Source organism: Ranitomeya imitator, chromosome 3 (assembly GCF_032444005.1).
Source record: "Ranitomeya imitator isolate aRanImi1 chromosome 3, aRanImi1.pri, whole genome shotgun sequence".
NCBI classification, from domain to species: Eukaryota; Metazoa; Chordata; class Amphibia; order Anura; family Dendrobatidae; genus Ranitomeya; species Ranitomeya imitator.
In genome coordinates, this window is record NC_091284.1 from 93962500 (window position 1) to 93977794 (window position 15295).

Sequence of the window (15295 nt, forward strand, 5' to 3'; positions counted from 1 at the left end):
CCCAGGGGCGGTCCCGCTGCTGGTCCGGTCGGATGGGCGTCTATGGTCCGCTGTGGCGCCTCTCATCTTCATTCCATGACGTCCTCTTCTGATCTTCAGCCACGGCTCCGGCGCAGGCGTACTTTGTCTGCCCTGTTGAGGGCAGAGCAAAGTACTGCAGTGCGCAGGCGCCGGAAAGGTCAGAGAGGCCCGGCGCCTGCGCACTGCAGTACTTTGCTCTGCCCTCAACAGGGAAGACAAAGTACGCCTGAGCCGGAGCCGTGGCTGAAGATCAGAAGAGGACGTCATGGAATGAAGATGGGAGGCGCCGCAGTGGACCAGAGACACCCATCCGACCGGACCAGCAGCGGGACCGCCCCTGGGTGAGTATAATCAAAAGTCTTTTTCTCCTCTTTCAGGTAACATCGGGGGCTTATCTACAGCATTACAGAATGCTGTAGATAAGCCCCTGATGCCGGTGGGATTACCTCACCCGCGATTTTCGGGGTGACAGGTTCCCTTTAACCTCTGTAAAATACCAGTTACTTATTGAAATCATCAAAATCGAATGTCTGCCCACATCTCGTGCCATAAGACATTTATGCAGACCTAGAGTGACCAGAATTTGATGCGCGACATCACTATGTATGTAATGGTGGTGTGAGATCAGTGGCCCAAAGTCATTTACCCCTTTCAATAATGCCCTTCAGCGCCCACTTTGATGTCCATTTTTGGGCCAGTTTTATAACTATTGTAGTTGATTTTAAGCGTAGTCACATCAGGGCTCCTCGGTGCATTGTATTTTATTATTGTAATTTTTTTTTTTTTTTTTTTTCTGTTGCTAAACAAGTAAAACACAGAAAAAAAAACTGCAGAATAAAAAACCAGTTTCAGCATCGCTTGGCATGTCATGTTTAAAAATAAATCTGCTTTGTTTTGGATACTTCTTGGTATCTGGCTTTGATAACACTTTATTGATAAAGTTATGTGCGGAATAAATGTGTTTTTATTGCATTTCCACTAAAGACGCATATATGTGTTTCACCTGCGGATTTTCCTAATCCCATTCAAGCCTATGGGGAAAATCCCCACAAGTATATAATTACTGTAAGAGACGTTGACGTGTTGCAGATCTCAAACATGAACCACAACGTAAGAAAAATAAACACACAAAGGCTAAGTTCACAATAAAAACATATTTTCCTTAGTTTTTATTGTATTTATTGGTGTGGTTTTGGCATGCTAGATTTGGCTCTTGTGCATGCTGATAAAGTGTAGTGTTGTGAAAAAGGTTCTATTATATAGAATCAGGAATTGGAACAAAACCTGATACATGCGTTTTTGGTGCCTTTTTTTCACCTCCCATTCATTTCAATGGGTGAAAAAAACTGACGTCTACTGAACGCAGGTGAATCCTCTGTGATCACTGAACCGCGCACATTACATTCATGGCGCCCAATACATTCTATGGGTGACATTTCTCTTGTAGAGGTTCACGTCTTCACCAAGAGAAATAGACATGCTGCAGTCTGGAAACACACACCACGTGTCCGTCTCCACAGGTGAGCTGCAGGAGTCTCTGGATGATTACAGTGCATGGGATTTCTTGTGCTGTAACATCTGGACCCTGCAGGTTGGACGCTGTATAAGTCACAGTGTGTAACCTGCAGCAACTTTGGATCGTGGGCACAAACCCTGAAAGAAGTGACCTGCTCCACTGTGCAAAAAACAAGCAAAGCACAAAATCCTGATATTAAAAGTCAATGTGCGCGCATGAGATTTCTGAAACCTCAGACTTCGCTGGTACTGTAAAACTCAGCTGAAAGTTTGCATTTAAAAAAAAGTATTAAAAAAACGCTGCAAAATTATCTAGTGTGAACTCAGCCAAGAAGCACCTCGGGCGTCAAATTTCTATAAATCCATCCACTTCTCTGGAAATGTAAGGCAAAATCAGCAGCGTCAAAAACAAACCACATATGACTTGTGGGAACGTAGCCCACCCCTCCGGACCCCGCTGTCAGTGCTGTGAATGGCGCTAGCCCTGATCCCAGGAGTTAACCCCTCAGAGGCTGCGGTCTATGCTATCTAGATGTGACTCCAATGACAATGGCCCCAGTAACAATTGCAGGGCCCCAATGGGTGGGTTAATGGCAGGAGCAGCAGACCCCGGCTGTGGGGCCCCTGGGCTCCTATATGGGGTCAGCGGACTATGTCCCCCCACAGAGCCCACAGCGGGCACCACTGCCCCACACACAGCCCACAGCGGGCACCACTGCCCCACACACACAGCCCACAGCGGGCACCACTGCCCCACACACACAGCCCACAGCGGGCACCACTGCCCCACACACACAGCCCACAGCGGGCACCACTGCCCCACACACACAGCCCACAGCGGGCACCACTGCCCCACACACACAGCCCACAGCGGGCACCACTGCCCCACACACACAGCCCACAGCGGGCACCACTGCCCCACACACACAGCGGGCACCACTGCCCCACACACACAGCGGGCACCACTGCCCCACACACACAGCCCACAGCGGGCACCACTGCCCCACACACACAGCCGACAGCGGGCACCACTGCCCCACACACAGCCCACAGCGGGCACCACTGCCCCACACACAGCCCACAGCGGGCACCACTGCCCCACACACAGCCCACAGCGGGCACCACTGCCCCACACACAGCCCACAGCGGGCACCACTGCCCCACACACAGCGGGCACCACTGCCCCACACACAGCCCACAGCGGGCACCACTGCCCCACACACAGCGGGCACCACTGCCCCACACACAGCCCACAGCGGGCACCACTGCCCCACACACACAGCCCACAGCGGGCACCACTGCCCCACACACACAGCCCACAGCGGGCACCACTGCCCCACACACACAGCCCACAGTGGGCACCACTGCCCCACACACAGCGCCCACAGTGGGCACCACTGCCCCACACACACAGCCCACAGTGGGCACTCACCGGTTCTCCTGGATCCACCTCATCATGGCCACCACCTCGGGCACCTGCTGCGGGTCCGGCGGCTGCTTCTTGGAGAACTGGTCCGGGAAGTTGCGGTTGAGGTCCAGGTGGCGGCCATTGTCCCTGCCGCCCTTCTCCCCCGAGCAGTCCCCCTCCTGCGCCAGCTCGAAGCCGTCCGGGTTGAGGCTGGGCACGATGTAGATGTCCGTGGTGTTGACGAGCTGTGTGAGCCGCGGGTCGCGGCCGTAGCCGTCCAGGAGGAGCTGCAGCAGGTACACCAGCACCTGGCGGGACACCGCCTCGTCTCCGTGCATGTTCCCCACATACTTGAACTGCGGCCGGTCGGGGGGCGCCGTGTCGGGGTCCGCGGTCACTCGCATCGCCCACAGCTCCCGGCCCTGCACGGACACGCCGAGGCTGGAGAGCCGGCACAGCTCCGGGTACTCCTGTGCCAGGGCGCGCAGCCGCTCGCTCAGCTCCTGGTGGTGGTAGTAGCGGCTGTACATCTCCGGGCTTTCCTCCATCGCCTTCTTAATGTGTGCGGGCAGCACGGCGGACACCACCAGGAGACAGAGCGGGAGCCATCGCCCGGGACTCGCCATCCTGTCCCAGCCAGCGAGAACAGCTGCCATCATTCCGTCACCCCCACCTCCCGACTTCCTGCCTGCACTTAGCAACCAACCCACTAGCTTAGAGACCCTCTCTTCCGGTTTTCTTGCCCCACTTCCGGCGGTTCCGACATTATGGCTGAGCATACCTTGCCCCACTTCCGACTTCCTCTATGATTGACAGCTAGTACCTCCCCTTTTTTTTGACGTAAACACAAACCCACGCTGGACGGTATGACACGCCCATAGAGTGACAGTGCCCAATAGTGGCTGGGGGGCGGGGCCTGTCAGAAAGTTGTCCTGCCTGACTCCTGAGGCTACGAGCACAGGATGCGGATTTTTCTGCGGCTCTGCAGCAGTTTCCCATGCCCTTACAGTACAACGTAAACCTATGGGAAAACGAAAACGCTGTGCACATGCTGCGGAAAAAAACGTGCGGAAACGCAGCGATTTACATTCCGCAGCGGTTTACATTTTGCAGCATGTCAATTCTTTGTGCGGAATCCACAGCGGTTTTACACCTGCTCCATAGTAGAAAATCGCAGGTGTAAAACCGCAGTGGAATCCGCAGTAAATCCGCAGGCAATGCGCTGTGTTTTTGCCCTGCAGATTTATGAAATCCGCTGCGGAAAAATCCACAGAGGACCATTCTACGTGTGCACATAGCCATTAGGGTATGTGCACACGATGCAGATTTAGTGCAGAACTGCAGCAGATTTTTCTGCTGCAGAACTGCACTGTGGATTTACAGTACAATGTAAATCAATGTGAAAAAAAAGCTGTGCACATGATGCAGAAAAATCTGCAGATTTCAAAGAATTGCATGTCACTTCTTTTGTGCAGTTCTGCAGCGTTTCTGCACCCCTCCATATAGAAATCCACAGTGGTAAAATCTGCACAAAAAACGCACCTGCGGATTCTGCCAGGAGATGCAGATTTAGTGCAGAAAATTCTGCACCACATTTCCTACGTGTGCACATAGCCTTAGGGAAAACCTCACCAACGACTGCACATGTGAACGTGGCCCGAGACTCAGCACTCTGTGTAGAATGCCCCTCTAGATGTTCGTGTGATAACAATCCATTCTAAGGCCGGCGTCACACTTGCGAGTTTTACGGACGTAAGAGCGCAGAAACTACGTCCGTAAAACTCGCAAAAAATACGGCACAATTATTCTCTATGCCCCTGCTCCTATCTGCCGTATTAAACTGATCCGTATTATACGGCTTTCTACGGCCGTACAAAATCGCAGCATGCTGCGTTTGTCACCGTATTGCGCAAAAAAAAAAAAGCCAATGAAAGTCTATGGAAGCCCCAAAAATACGGATCACACACGGACCAGCAGTGTGACTTGCGAGGAATACGCAGCGCTGTTAGAGAGAAAAGCCGGTAATTCAATTACCGGCTTTTGCTTTCTCCTTCCTAAACCCGACATGATATGAGACCTGGTTTACATACAGTAAACCATGTCATATCCCCATTTTTTTTGGCAAATTCCACACTACTAATGTTAGTAGTGTGTATATGCAAAATTTGGCCGTTCTAGCTAGTAAAATAAGGGGTTAAATGGCGGAAAAAATTGGCGTGGGCTCCCGCAAAATTTTCTCCGCCAGAGTAGTAAAGCCAGTGACTGAGGGCAGATATTAATAGCCTGGAGAGGGTCCATGGTTATTGCCCCCCCCCCCCCCTGGCTAAAAACATCTGCCCCCAGCCACCCCAGAAAAGGCACATCTGGAAGATGCGCCTATTCTGGCACTTGGCCACTCTCTTCCCATTCCCGTGTAGCGGTGGGATATGGGGTAATGAAGGGTTAATGCCACCTTGCTATTGTAAGGTGACATTAAGCCAAATTAATAATGGAGAGGCGTCAATTCTGACACCTATCCATTATTAACCCCTTCCCGACCTTTGATGCATACGCTGCGTCATGAAAGTCGGTGCCATTCCGACCCATGACGCAGCATATGCGTCATGGAATGATCGCGTCCCTGCAGATCGGGTGAAAGGGTTAACTCCCATTTCACCCGATCTGCAGGGACAGGGGGAGTGGTAGTTTAGCCCAGGGGGGGTGGCTTCACCCCCTCGTGGCTACGATCGCTCTGATTGGCTGTTGAAAGTGAAACTGCCAATCAGAGCGATTTGTAATATTTCACCTAAAAAAATGGTGAAATATTACAATCCAGCCATGGCCGATGCTGCAATATCATCGGCCATGGCTGGACACACTAATGTGCACCCACCCCACTCCTCCGATCGCCCCCCCAGCCCCCCGATCTGTGGTCCGCTCTCCTCGGTCCTGTGCTCCGCTCCCCCGTCCTCCTGCCCGCTCCCCCCGTGCTCCAATCACACCCCCCGTGCTCTAATCAAACCCCCCCGCACTCCGATCACCCCCCCCGCACAGCGATCCCCCCCCCGTGCTCCGATCCGCCTGCCCGCACAGCGTTCCCCCAGTCCGTGCTCCAATCCACCCCCCCCCGTGTTCCGATCCACCCCCCCGTGCTCCGACGCCCCCCCCGTGGTCCCCCCCCACCCCATCATACTTACCGATCCAGCCGGGGTCCCGTCCGTCTTCTGCCTGGGCGCCGTCATCTTCCAAAATGGCGGGCGCATGTGCAGTGCGCCCGCCGAATCTGCCGGCCGGCAGATTCGTTCCAGAGTGAATTTTGATCACTGAGATATAATCTATCTCAGTGATCAAAATAAAAAAAAAAGTAAATGACACCCCCCCCCTTTGTCACCCCCATAGGTAGGGACAATAAATTTTTTTTTTTTTTTTTTTCCACTAAGGTTGGGGTAAGAACTAGGGTTAGGGTTAGGGTTAGGGGTAGGGTTAGGGTTAGGGTTAGGGTTAGGGGTAGGGTTAGGGGTAGGGTTAGGGTTAGGGGTAGGGTTAGGGTTTCGGTATGTGCACACGTATTCTGGTCCTCTGCGGATTTTTCCGCTGCGGATTTGATAAATCCGCAGTGCTAAACCGCTGCGGATTTATGGCGGATTTACCATGTTTTTTCTGCGCATTTCAATGCGGTTTTACAACTGCGATTTTCTATTTGAGCAGTTGTAAAACCGCTGCGGAATCCGCAGAAAGAAGCGACATGCTGCGGAATGTAAACCGCTGCGTTTCCGTGCAGTTTTTCCGCAGCATGGGCACAGCGATTTTTGTTTCCCGTAGGTTTGCATTGAACTGTAAACTCATGGGAAAATGCTGCGGATCCGCAGCGTTTTCCGCAGCGTGTGCACATACCTTTAGAATTAGGCTATGTGCACACGGTGCGGATTTGGCTGCGGATTGGCCGCTGCGGATTCGCCACTGCGGATTCGCAGCAGTGTTCCATCAGGTTTACAGTACCATGTAAACATATGGAAAACCAAATCCGCTGTGCCCATGTTGCGGAAAATACCGCGCGGAAACGCTGCGTTGTATTTCCCGCAGCATGTCAATTCTTTGTGCGGATTCCGCAGCGTTTTACACCTGTTCCTCAATAGGAATCCGCAGGTGAAATCCGGACAAAAAACACTGGAAATCCGCGGTAAATCCGCAGGTAAAACGCAGTGCCTTTTACCCGCGGATTTTTCAAAAATGGTGCGGAAATATCTCACACGAATCCACAACGGGGGCACATAGCCTTAGGGCTAGGGTTGGGTTGGAATTAGGGTTGTGGTTAGGGTTAGGGGTGTGTTGGGGTTACGGGTGTGTTGGGGTTAGGGTTGTGATTAGGGTTATGGCTACAGTTGGGATAAGGGTTAGGGGTGTGTTGGAGTTAGAATTGAGGGGTTTCCACTGTTTAGGCACATCAGGGGTCTCCAAACGCAACATGGCGCCACCATTGATTCCAGCCAATCTTGTATTCAAAAAGTCAAATGGTGCTCCCTCACTTCCGAGCCCCGACGTGTGCCCAAACAGTGGTTCACCCCCACATATGGGGTACCAGCATACTCAGGACAAACTGCGCAACAATTACTGGGGTCCAATTTCTACTGTTACCCTTGAGAAAATAAAAAATTGCTTGCTAAAACATCATTTTTGAGGAAAGAAAAATGATTTTTTATTTTCACGGCTCTGCGTTGTAAACGTCTGTGAAGCACTTGGGGGTTCAAAGTGCTCACCACATATCTAGATAAGTTCCTTGGGGGGTCTAGTTTCCAAAATGGGGTCATTTGTGTGGGGTTTCTACTGTTTAGGCACACCAGGGGCTCTGCAAACGCAACGTGACGCCCGCAGACCATTCCATCAAAGTCTGCATTTCAAAAGTCACTACTTCCCTTCTGAGCCCCGACGTGTGCCCAAACAGTGGTTTACCCTCACACATGGGGTATCAGCTTACTCAGGAGAAACTGGACAACAACTTTTGGGGTCCAATTTCTCCTGTAACCCTTAGGAAAATAAAAAATTCTGGGCTAAAAAATTATTTTTGAGGAAAGAAAACGTATTTATTATTTTCACGGCTCTGCATTATAAACTTCTGTAAAGCACTTGGGGGTTGAAAGTGCTCACCACATATCTAGATAAGTTCCTTTCGGGGTCTAGTTTCCAAAATGGGGTCACTTGTGGGGGGTTTCTACTGTTTAGCAACATCAGGGGCTCTGCAAACGCAACGTGACGCCCGAAGAGCATTCCATCAAAGTCTGCATTTCATAACGTCACTTCTTCACTTCCGAGCCCCAACATGTGCCTAAACAGTGGTTTACCCCCACATATTGGGTATCAGCGTACTCAGGAGAAACTGGACAACAACTTTTGGGGTCAAATTTCTCCTGTTACCCTTGGGAAAATAAAAAATTGCGGGCTAAAAAATCATTTTTGAGAAAAGATTTTTTTTTTTTTTCATGGCTCTGCGTTATAAACTTCTGTGAAGCACTTGAGGGTTAAAAGTGCTCACCACACATCTAGATTAGTTCCTTTGGGGGTCTAGTTTCCAAAATGGGGTCATTTGTGGGGGATCTCTAATGTTTAGGCACACAGGGGCTCTCCAAACGCGACATGGTGTCCGCTAATGATTGGAGCTAATTTTCCATTTAAAAAGCCAAATGGCGTGCCTTCCCTTCTGAGCCCTCCCGTGCGCCCAAACAGTGGTTTACCCCCACATATGGGGTATCAGCATACTCAGGACAAACTGGACAACAACATTTGTGGTCCAATTTCTCCTATTACCATTGGCAAAATAGGAAATTCCAGGCTAAAAAATCATTTTTGAGAAAAGAAAAATTATTTTTTATTTTCATGGCCCTGCATTATAAACTTCTGTGAAGCACTTTGGGGTTTAAAGTGCTCAGTATGCATCTAGATAAGTTCCTTGGGGGGTCTAGTTTCCAAAATGGGGTCACTTGTGGGGGAGCTCCATTGCATAGGCACACAGGGGCTCTCCAAATGCGACATGGTGTCCGCTAACAAATGGAGCTAATTCTCCATTCAAAAAGTCAAAAGGCGCGCCTTCCCTTCCGAGCCCTGCCGTGTGCCCAAACAGTGGTTTACCCCCACATATGAGGTATCGGCGTACTCGGGAGAAATTGCTCAACAAATTTTAGGATCCATTTTATCCTATTGCCCATGTAAAAATGAAAAAATTGAGGCGAAAAGAAATTTTTTGTGAAAAAAAAAGCACTTTTTCATTTTTACGGAACAATTTGTGAAGCACCTGAGGGTTTAAAGTGCTCACTAGGCATCTAGATAAGTTCCTTGGGGGGTCCAGTTTCCAAAATGGGGTCACTTGTGGGGGAGCTCCAATGTTTAAGCACACAGGGTCTCTCCAAACGCGACATGGTGTCCGCTAACGATGGAGATAATTTTTCATTCAAAAAGTCAAATGGCGCTCCTTCCCTTCCGAGCCTTACCATGTGCCCAAACAGTGGTTTACCCCCACATGTGAGGTATCGGTGTGCTCAGGAGAAATTGCCAAACAAATTTTAGGATCCATTTTATCCTGTTGTCCATGTGAAAATGAAAAAATTGAGGCTAAAAGAATTTTTTTTGTGAAAAAATAGTACTTTTTCATTTTTACGGATCAATTTGTGAAGCAGCTGGGGGTTTAAAGCGCTCACTATGCATCTAGATAAGTTCCTTGGGGCGTCTAGTTTCCAAAATGGGGTCACTTGTGGGGGAGCTCCAATTTTTAGGCACACGGGGGCTCTCCAAACTTGACATGGTGTCCGCTAAAGAGTGCAGCCAATTTTTCATTCAAAAAGTCAAATGGCGCTCCTTCCCTTCCAAGCCCTGCCGTGTGCCCAAACAGTGGTTTACCCCCACATATGAGGTATCAGCGTACTCAGGACAAATTGGACAACAACTTTCGTGGTTCAGTTTCTCCTTTTACCATTGGGAAAATACAAAAATTGTTGCTGAAAAATAATTTTTGTGACTAAAAAGTTAAATGTTCATTTTTTCCTTCCATGTTGCTTCTGCTGCTGTGAAGCACCTGAAGGGTTAATAAACTTCTTGAATGTGGTTTTGAGCACCTTGAGGGGTGCATTTTTTAGAATGGTGTCACTTTTGGGTATTTTCAGCCATATAGACCTCTCAAACTGACTTCAAATGTGAGGTGGTCCCTAAAAAAAATGGTTTTGTAAATTTCGTTGTAAAAATGAGAAATCGCTGGTCAAATTTTAACCCTTATAACTTCCTAGCAAAAAAAAATTTTGTTTCCAAAATTGTGCTGATGTAAAGTAAACATGTGGGAAATGTTATTTATTAACTATTTTGTGTCACATACCTCTCTGGTTTAACAGAATAAAAATTCAAAATGTGAAAATTGCGAAATTTTCAAAATTTTCGCCAAATTTCCGTTTTTTTCACAAATAAACACAGAATTTATTGACCTAAATTTACCACTAACATGAAGCCCAATATGTCACGAAAAAACAATCTCAGAACCGCTAGGATCCATTGAAGCGTTCCTGAGTTATTACCTCATAAAGGGACACTGGTCAGAATTGCAAAAAACGGCAAGGTCTTTAAGGTCAAAATAGGCTGGGTCATGAAGGGGTTAATCCAATACTAGGAAGGGGTTAAATAAAAAAACACACACACATTATTAAAAATTAATTTATTGAAAAAATCACAAAGGCTGTTGTATTAATTTATTCTACTCTCAATCCACTCACTGAAGACCCTCGATCTGTAAATTAAAAAAAAATAATAAACCAACAATATACATACCTTCCGAGGATCTGTAAGGTCCAACGATGTAGATCCATCTGAAGGGGTTAAAATATTTTGCAGACACGAGCTCCGCTAATGCAGGATGCTCATTTCTGCAAAACCCCGGCGAATGAAGCTAAATATAGGTCAATGACCTATATTTAGCTTCATTTGCGGTGAGGCGCCCTCTGCTGGTTGTTCCTAGATCGTGGGAACTTTCCTTGAAAGCTCCCTGGCTCGAGTTCATATTTTCAGCGTATTACGGCCGTAATATACGGACCGTATTTTCATACGCTGTGTGTGACGCCGGCCTAACCCTATGACATTGCGATGAGGCCCCGCGGCTTCAGCGTGCAGAAGTGAACACGGCCGCTGCCTTCACCACTGGTCTCTGCGCAGGACACCGCTCCGCTGTAGCTGATGTTCTGATTCCTTACTGCCTTCACACGTTCAGTATTTGGTCAATATTTTACCTCCGTATCTGTAAGCCAAAACCAGGAGTGGGTGATAAATCCAGAAGTGGTGACGTGTTTCTATTATACTTTTCCTCTAATTGTTCCACTCCTGGTTTTGGCTTATAAATACTGATGTAAAATACTGACCAAATACTGATGTGTGACGGCAGCCTTAGTGTTAAGTCAAATATGTCTGTAATATGTGGAGTATTTAATAGCCGGTGTGTAAGCCAAAAGCAGGAGAGGGTGACGTGTGTCTAGGAGGGTAAGTTCACACTAGGCGTTTTTTCAGAATTTTTTTCTTTTTTTTTCTGCAGCAAAACCTGATCTCATAGCAGGAAAGAAACCAGTTTTAGGCTACGTGCAAACGTTGCGGATTAGGCTTAGGAATTTCTGTGCAGATGCTGCCTCTCCTGGCAGAAAACGCACCTGCTAATTTGTCATGTTTTTTGTGCGGTTCCGCAGCATTTTTTGTGCGTTTTTGCTGCGGTTTTCTTGTGGTTTTGCTGCATTTTTTACCCCTGCGGTTTTCTATAATGGAATGGGTACAAACACGCTGCAGATTCACAAAAAAGAAGTGACATGCTACTTCTTTTAAACCGCAGCGTTTCCGCAGCGGATTTCCCGCAAAGTGTGCACAGCATTTTTTTTTCTCATTGATTTACATTGTACTGTAAATCAATTGCGGATCTGCAGCGTTTCTGCACTCCAAAAAAGAGAATTCGCAACATGTGCACATACCCTAACTTGGTTTTTCTTGCATTTTTGCATGCTAGATTTGTCTTGTGCATGTTGATAAAGTTTAGTGTTGAAAAAAAAGTTCTATTCCATAGAATGAGGTTTTGGCACAAAAAAACAGCAAAACCTGATACCTCCATTTTTGGTGCTTTTTTTTCCAGCATTTTTTCGCCACCAATTCATTTCAATGGGTGAAAATTGCTGAAAAAAAACACACAGAAGTGACATGCTCCATTGTGCAAAAAAAAAAACATGCAAAGCACAAAATCCTAATGACAAAAAATCAATGTGTGTGCATGAGATTTCTGAACTCCCATAGGCTTTGCTGGTGCTGTGAAACGCAGCGGAAATTTTACATTAAACGCGCACCAAAAAATAGCATAGTGTGAACTTAGCCTTATACTTTCCCCCTGATTGTCCCACTCCTGGGTTTAGCTTCTAAGATATAAAAATGAAGATCATACTGTTAGGCTATGTGCATACGTTCAGGATTTCTCGCAGAAAATTCCTGAGAAAAACCGGACATTTTCTGCAAGAAATGCGCAAAAAAAAGCATGCGTTTTTGCCGCGATTTTGACGCGTTTTTGCCGCGGTTTTGATGCGTTTTTGCCGCGTTTTTTTCCGGACACTTCCCAATGCATTTTGTAGTGGGAAATCCACAAAAAAAAACACAAAATTAATGAACATGCTGCGTTTTTTACCGCAATGCGTTTTTTTTGCGGAAAAAAACGCATCATGTGCACAAAACATGCGGAATTCATTCTAAATGATGGGAGGCTTATTGTATGCGGTTTTTTTGCGGTTTTATAGCGTTTTTATCGGGAAAACCCACGAAAAAACCGCAACGTGTGCACATAGCCTTACTGTAGATTTTAGTAATTTAGTTTTATATGAACCAGTTTTATTAGCTATGAAAAGTAAGAGGGGTTTGGTGCACCATTCCACCCCCCCAATTACTATCATCCATCTCTTTACTCACAGTGATTTACAGCCCTGGATTTGAAGTGCTGTCAGGTGTAAATCCCCAGCTCTGAACACACTGACACTGCAGGACCAAGCGCTCAGACAGTGTCAGCATACGCAGGAGCATTATCATCTTTCTCCTGTGTGTGCTGGCCGCTTGCTGCACACGGTCACAAAGCAGCGGGCAGCCGATGGTAGCAGGAGAGGGAGGTGAGAACGCACTCAGTGTGTGTCACTCATCCCTCTCCCATGTCTAGTGGCCTCTCACTTCCGTGTGATCCTTGGTGCAGCGAGCGGCCGCTACACAGGAGAGGGATGATAACACTCCTGTGCACACTGACACTGTGTGAGCTCTTGGTCCTGCAGTGTCCGTGTGATGGTAATTGAAGGAGCAGAATGTTGCACTGAAGCCTTGGCTAAAATTAAGGTACACATAACCCCCCCTCCTCATGCTCCACTTACATATCTAATAAACTGTTTTTATATAAAACTAAATAACTAAAATTTACAGTATCAATAACATTTTTAAGGGGGCTAAGTCGCTAATATGTAGGTCTAAACGGTTCGATTTTGAGTTTCACTCCATTCAAAATCAGCACCATGGGTCAATTTCCATGCAGAAAAAAGATCCCCAACTTGTAGATGAGATTTGTTAAAATTACATCCTCACACCTGGTCTGTAACCTGCAGGTAAAATTCACAACATTTAGGCTATGTTCACACATAGCGTTGGGTCCCTGCGGGTTCTCCCGCAGCGGATTTGATAAATCTGCAGGGCAAACCCGCTGTGGTTATCCCTGCAGATTTATCACGTTTTGTCCTGCGGGTTCCGCTGCGGGATTTTACTCCTACTATTGATGCTGCATATGTAGCATCAATAGTAATGTTCAAAATAATAAAATAATGATATACTCACCCTCTGACGTCCCGATCTCCTCAGCGCTGCAGGCGGCGGTCCGGTTCCAAAGATGCTGTGCGAGAAGGACCTTCGTGACGTCACAGTCATGTGACCGCGACGTCACCGCAGGTCCTGGTCGCATAGCAAACCTGAAACCGGACGGCCGCGTACAGCGCTGAGAGGTGAGTATAGCTTATTTTTTATTTTAATTCTTTTTTTTTACCCACAAATATGGTTCCCGGGGCCTGGAGGAGAGTCTCCTCTCCTCCACCCCGGGTACCACCCGCACATTATCCTCTTACTTCCCGCATGGTGGGCACAGCCCCATGCGGGAAGTAAGCGGATCAATGCATTCCTATGGGTGCAGAATCGCTGCGATTCTGCACAAAGAAGTGACATGCTGCGGGTTGTAAACCGCTGCGTTCCCGTGCGGTTTTTCCCGCAGCATGTGCACAGTGGTTTGCGGTTTCCATAGGGTTTACAGGTTACTGTAAACGCTATGGAAACTACTGCGGACCCGCAGCTGCAAAATCGCCGCGGTAAAAACCGCAAAGTGTGAACATGGCCTTATGGTTCGTATGAATTTATCCCCAACACCTGCAAAAATGCATGCGATAAAATGTATATCTTGGTACCGTGTTAGCCAGTGGATAGAAAAATATTTAGAATTGAGAGTCCTCAGTGGTTGATACCTTTTAATGGCTAACTGAAAAGATGGTAACAAATTGCAAACTTTCTAGACTACACAGGTCTCTTCATCAGGCAAAGACTAAAAGAAATTCTGGAGAATCACATATTTATGCACAACACATCACAGAAAAAAAAAAAACATGGATAAGACAGGTGACATGAAGCAGAATTGCCATGAGTGATAAACAGTTATGTCCATAAATGTTGGACCAGCTCTTAGATAAGGAATGTTATATTGTCCTCTGATTGGCGTCTGGTTCAGCTGTGATGACCCTTCATAGTCTGAGGGGCAAGTTCCTTAGTTGATGTAAAAAGACATGAATCCGTGCGACACATTCATTCCTGCAGTGAGAGTGTCAAAGGTCGTCATCAGTTTATATTCCCAGACTCTTCTGTCTCTCTGAGATTTGAAGCTACCTTTTAACACAAGTAATTTCATGTCCATAATGGTATGATCCGGGAGACAGAAATGTATTGCCACAGGTAGATCCATTCTTTTTTCTCTTATTGTGTGGCGGTGAGAATTCATTCTTGTTCTAAGCTTTTCCCCTGTCTCCCCCCACATACAGACCCCCAGTTGGACATTTAGTACAAATAATTAGATACACCACATTAGAAGTGACGCAGCTGAAAGTACCTGGGATCTTGTCCTGATGTGAATTGGGGATCTTTATCTTGTCCGTGGTCATTATAAATGGACAGGTTTTACATTTTTTCTGATTGCAAGGAAAGATACCTGCAGCTGTTGGAGAGGACAAGGAACTTCTGACAATGATGCTTCTTATATTTGGGGGCTGCCTAAAACACAGTAGTGGGGGGTCTGTAAAAATGGATTGTAAGTGG

At 47.4% G+C, this 15295-nt stretch overlaps 1 protein-coding gene across 1 annotated transcript in view; it reads right to left on the reverse strand.

Moving 5' to 3' along the window:
* Positions 1-3633, reverse strand: part of CPD (carboxypeptidase D) — an 89031-nt gene extending 85398 nt beyond the window's left edge. The window contains exon 1 of the mRNA XM_069761154.1: positions 2969-3633. Coding sequence (XP_069617255.1) covers positions 2969-3603 — 635 coding nt within the window. The 5' untranslated portion in view covers positions 3604-3633. The remainder of the gene's footprint in view (positions 1-2968) is intronic.
* Between the last annotated feature and the right edge of the window lie 11662 nt (positions 3634-15295).